This window comes from Bison bison, unplaced genomic scaffold (assembly GCF_000754665.1).
Source record: "Bison bison bison isolate TAMUID 2011002044 unplaced genomic scaffold, Bison_UMD1.0 scf7180017864259, whole genome shotgun sequence".
NCBI lineage: Eukaryota > Metazoa > Chordata > Mammalia > Artiodactyla > Bovidae > Bison > Bison bison.
Window position 1 is genome coordinate 3,272,105 of NW_011494831.1, and position 6,000 is coordinate 3,278,104.

Here is a 6,000-nt window from a genome sequence, read left to right on the forward strand (position 1 = left end):
CTCTTCCCGGAGAGGCTTATCTACCAACCCTGGAGGGGACAAAGGTGCCAGAGAAGAAGCTCCTGCCCCTGGGAAGACCCTAAGAGTTTCCACCCTCTTCCAGCCACGCCTCCAGGACACAGCAATGCTGAACCAGTGCAGGGTTCTGGAGTACTGCCTCCCCATTCATCTCTCTTCCTCCTCTGAGGCTCCCAGGCCCCAGCTCTGGCCCTTCAATCCACATCATGTGTGCATTTTTTTTTACCCACCCTGGGAATCCAAAGCCTTCCCTGGACTCCCATCCCCAGCTTTCCCATAGTAGCAGAGCTGAGCATAGAGCCAGGCAGACAAGGCCTAAGGGAAAGGAAGGCTATTTGCGGCCCAGTATAAATAACAAAGTCCTGGACCTGGCTCTTTCATTAGGAGCTACAAGGGCCACAGGATCCCTGAGGGCTATTAATGTGCAGGCACTGGGCACACATGCTTTCTAGGCAACATTTCACAGCTATAGGAGAAGGAAGGATTATTATATTCATTCTATTGAGGAGGAAACTACGGCTTAGAGCAGTCAAGCAACTGCTTCACATTCACACAGTGAATAGCAGAGCTGGGATTCAAACCCACGTTTCATTTCTCTAATTTGAAGGAATCCAAAAACTATGGAACCTGCCCTCTACCACCCACAAATTTACAACCAAAGTAATTAATCAGAAAAAAAAAAAAAAAGACTATGACTAATTGGGCCAGTATGCGTAAAAACTAGAGCAGAGAACCAAGGGGCAAAGGGAAAGGCAAATTTCTGCTAACATGGCACCAAGTGAGCTACCTCATCAGAGGACTCCCCAGAACAACACTACCACCACTGACTGCCTTCTCTCAAGACGACTGAGGCTGATAATGTACAGGTAAGTTACAGAATCTACCCAGTTACGCCTCCAGCAGACCTGAGGCCCCAGAACCCAGTTCCAATAAGGTTAACTGGCTGAGGTTTAGGTCCTGAGGAAAGTACAGCTGAGTCCTGTGGCTGAGACTCTACTCGGTGATGTTATGGATTCTGTTTTTCATTCTTGAAGGCAAGCAATTCTACAGTGCAGCAGTTAACAAGGAGAAAGAATGGACAGTCTAGAAGTGGAACCTGGGAAACAGGGGGTCTAGTTCAGATCTACTGCTGGGAATTTATCCAAGCTTCTTCACCTTTGGACTTGATTTCTCCATGACCCTCCAGAGTTTGCATCTTTCTTCTATTTGTGGGGATTCTGATGCTCTGTATTTCACAGAGGTACCACAAAGACCACATTAAATGGTATTTGTAGAGTCATGCCATCTACAAAACAATTTCCCATTTATGCATTTTTATGTCTCAAGGTTGCTGAAATTGTTTTTAAATATATATTATATCTTGGGAATAGTTCTGAGATACAAAAGGAATGCTCTTTTCTTCTCCCATACTTCAGATGCTGAAGCATCCCTCCAAGGACAGTGGGCATAAAGGGATAGATAATTTGATGAAATGTCTTTTTATTTTTTAAATCACCAATTTCATTGCTCTCCAACCATGTTTAGAAGTTTAGGATATAAAAATACGAGTTTTTCCTGATGGAATAATACATAAGAGTCATAAAACAACCCTTTCTGATTTGCTCAGTTATAGCTCCTAAAACACACAAATCTTGTTGGTTGAGTTCCCTAACACAGTCCAAGTGTTTAGAATAGTATCAGACACACAGTATATTTTTACTAAATCTGTGTTGAATGAATGTGTAAGAAACTTCGAATAAGAGAATAGAAAGTCTAAAAAGGAAAGCTAAAATGTTCCAGGGTAAATGCAACTACTTCCTTTTAACATAACAAGAGGCAAAGAAATAAAAAGTTTGTGATACATAATAAAGGATAGTACAACCAAACAACATATTTGCAGTAGAAAAACTACACATCCAGTATATTTTTAGCTCGTTACTTACGGTATCTGCGGCAGTCAGATTGATACCCAGTCCTCCAGCTCGTGTACTTAGCAGGAACACAAAAATGTCATTCCTGCAGGACAGAGAGAGGGAGAGATATTTTAAGAGGAAAAACTGAAAAAGAAAACTGGCATGTAGCAAAAGAGAGGGATCTCTGGACACAGAACAATGTCTAGGCCTAGAAAGTTTTGGTGGTTACCCAGACCTGATCCACGTTTCTGACACACTGAAAGGTGTCAACAAAGGTGCTGGGCTGCTACAGTGAGACTATGGCAGTCATCTTCCAGTTTGCAGATAAACTTCTGCTGTCCACTGACTGACAGGCAATATAATTTAAAATATTTGGCAAATGTAACAGAAAAGTATGCCATGGAAGTAGAGACGCCTCTGTAATAGTCAACTGTTTAGCAAGTCAAACTATTCCCAGTTCATACAGTGGGGAAAAATAAGTCAGTATTGTCTGGTGTTTCCCCAAAGAATCATGACTTTCAATAATCTGGGAACTAATGATCACTGTGGCTGGGAAACTGGAGAAGGCAATGGCAACCCTGGAAAATCCCATGGATGGAGAAGCCTGGTAGGCTGCAGTCCATGGGGTTGCTAAGAGTCGGACACGACTGAGCGACTTCACTTCACTTCAATGATCATAACTCTGAAGGACTCAAGTTCATATGCAAAAAGTTAGTCCAGAAAAATGACCAGAGGTCAGGATTAAGACTCAGGTTATGACTTCTAAGTATTCAATTGAATTCAGGATCAATCCATGAAGACAGGCTAAAATTAAAGTACTTTTCTGATGGATACCAACATTGCCCTTAACAGAAATGATAAGATATAGTTTTCTCAGTTCCCCTCTACATCCTATATCCTTTTAAAGAAACCGAGAATTACAAACAAATCAGTAGGTGTGCCTGTCACTCATTCAGGCAGTAAATATTCACTGAATATCTTTTAGGAACAAAGGCCATGCCAGATCAGAAAAGACAGACCGACTATAAGGTTTATCTGTGTACACACATGCAATTAGGGGCTCAGTTCAAGCCCAATTCTTGCAGATAACATGAATATATTCAAGACTATCTTGCATTTTCATGTTTCCGTCACCTGAGGTTATTTTCCAGAATATTTCTACAGGAAAGGGACTGCATTATACCGACGAACAAACTTTACAGCCCTCTAAATCAAGCTGCTGATCGCTTTTCTTCATGACTATAATGAGGAACAAAACTAGAAATTCATTACCAGTGTTATTCAAATTGCAGGTCATACCTATCATTGGTCATGTAATCAGTTTGGTGGGTTTGGTACACATAAATTACAGAAATAAAAATAACAGATTAGAAAATATTATATCACAGGTCATAAGGATAAGTATTGTTTCTGATTTTATGACATGGTAAATATGTATTAAATCTCAATGTAAGATGAATTTTATTCTGTGGGTTCCAGTTTAAGAGAAAAAACAAACACACTGACATCAGGGTGCTCTCGTCCCTTGATGCAGTTCTTCCTTGGTAAAGTCACTTGACTGCTAAAGGTCTGTTTCCTGCACTGTAAAATGAGGATGCTCTGAATGAAATAGCTGAAGTGACTAAATGATGACATATCAATGGCAAACATGAATACCAGTGAAGGAACTACTCTGAAAGAAGTATCCTGGCTAAATCCCTAAGCTGGGTAGGTCCTAGTATTTGCATTCAATTAAACACAGCTTTTCTAGAGGCAGACATGGATAACAGATCATATTTGGAGGTCTCTTGTAGGGCATGATTCCAAAAGTACTGGAAGTTGTGCTCATTTAATCCTTGAATTTTATCATGAAGTCTAATATTTCATAATTTTATTTATACAATATCATCTTTCACAGTTAAATCATAAAGGGCAAACCAAAAAGTTAAAAGGCATCTGCCAGTTTACAAACACATTCTGCCCTAGATATGGGATGATGTAAATGCAAGCTTGATACCTCCTAGCCCGTAAGAGAATATTTAACCACAATAATGCTTCAAATAAACATTGATGTAGCTTTCCAGGGCCATACTAATCTCTACAGGATAATCTTCTCCACTTTGGCCTTAAGAAGACTGCTCAATCCCATGCATCTCTCTCTCCTGCTCTGGTGGGTACAGAGCAGGAGTCAGAAGCTTCTCTCTGATATCTGTGTTAGAGCTGATGGAGTCACCTGACAGCCAGGACTTTTTGTTGATGTGGGGATGGGGGAAAGGGGTGGGACAAGAAGAGAGATAGAAGGTAGATGAGATCTATAAAAAAGAATAGAGGCAGAAAGACAGGTCATTTCCACAGTCTGCACAGCCAAAGAGATAAGTCCCCAGATGTAGCAATTCTTCACAAACAGGGACTATATACAGAAAAAAACACTAGAGAAAGGAATCTAGTTAAAAATAAATTAGTAACAAAATTTAGAGACATGACTGGTGAAAAATGCTCTTCTGGGGATGTTACCTATGTAGCAAGAAGATACCTTTTAGTGATGAGATGGTAAGCAGCAATGTTTGGCTGTGCCCAGTGTAATTTCATCATACTCTAATGGAAAAATAAGGATTATGGGAGTCTTAGATTATTAAAAGTCAAAGAAATTAGTGTCCATCCCGGATCACACTGTTGGATCATATGTAGACCAAAACATCTAAATTGCACTGCTGAGAAGTTCCTTTCTACTTAATAAATCTAGCATTGATAATGTAAATTAATGTTTTGGAAGCTGACTAAAAGGAAGAAAATAGAATCCCAGAAGGCAACATGATAGTTTGGGTGCCCTCTATGAGGCTAAAAAGGAATCTCAACTCAGGGTCTCTATTGGAATGGGTCTTAGAGACCAGGCTTCAGGGTGGTCTGTGAAGCAGCCTATGAAATCATGTAGCAAAGACATGGTTAAATCTCACTCTCATTCTTCTTTAGTTAAGGCCACTTTGCACCAAAAAATGAAATAGTGCTGGGCATGTAGCTGACTGGGAAAGACTTGATGATGAGTGGAAAAGAGCTAGAATTAAAGACCCTGGAGCTTTATTTATAGTCTCACCAAGAAGGAAAAAATCCACACTATGCTCTTACTTTTGCTTATATTTTCCAGTCACCCAAATAATCAGGTAATGGTGGTGGGGGGCGGGGGTCCATTTGGGAAATGTCATGGGATAGGAGGAAGAGAAGCAAAAGGCCAAGGCACCCCAGAGAAAAGCCCTTGTGAATGGCTTAGTCTAGGATCACGTACTGGTCACATGTTCTGAATATTGCCCAGTCAGGACATCCTGGCCAAACAGTCTTTAGTCTCAGTCAGACTCTTTCCTGGAAGGACCCCTCATAAATCAATCTTGTATGAAGGGAATGTAAATGGCTTTTTATAGGAGTTCTTGTTTACTCTGGCTGACCTTTGAGCCACAGGGCTTTCCAGTTGAAAACTACAATTTTTTCTTTTGATGTCTTTTCATTAATAACAAAGAAAATATTTGGCAAGGATGCTTTCTTGTTTTCAAAAACACCTGTCTTTTTCTCTATATTGGGTTAGCCTTTCAAATTTATAAGTTGAGAACTTTTATAAGTTGAGATCCCATTTGGAGGGATCTATCTCACAGGCTTCTGATCAGCATAAATACAGTTCAGATTCTATACATGAGAGAGAGATTATTTCCTAGCCATAATCCTAATTCTAATCGTCTAGTCTAGCTCATCATGTAGGAAGGGAAGAAGACTTAAGTCTGTTTTTTCATTTTGCCTAAATCTCACTCTCATTCTTTTTTAGTTAAGGCCACTTTGCACCAAAATACTGAAATAGTGCTGGGCATGCAGCTGACTTTGGGATGCCAAAGTTGTTTATTAAATGCCAAGTGTTAATATGATTGTTACTCACTTTGAGTCTAAATAAAATTCATTGCTCCCTAAGTAATTCTTAGTTGCAGAATTTGGACACTCAAGTAAGGTTTTCCAGGAAAGTTTAAAAAACAAAGTATTTACTAAGTATATCTAGTATAATTTAATGGTGAAAATACCCTTCTTTTAAAGCTAAACTACTGGGATTGCCCAAGTAATCACAAGTAAGAGATTT

General features: G+C 39.8%; 1 protein-coding gene across 3 annotated transcripts in view; it reads right to left on the reverse strand.

The window, feature by feature from the left end:
• The window catches only part of INO80 (INO80 complex subunit), a 124,045-nt gene that overhangs the window by 15,279 nt on the left and 102,766 nt on the right, over positions 1-6,000 (reverse strand). For all 3 annotated transcript variants that reach the window (XM_010847979.1, XM_010847980.1, XM_010847978.1), the window contains one exon: positions 1,941-2,013. In XM_010847979.1, the coding sequence (XP_010846281.1) occupies positions 1,941-2,013 (73 nt within the window). The remainder of the gene's footprint in view (positions 1-1,940; positions 2,014-6,000) is intronic.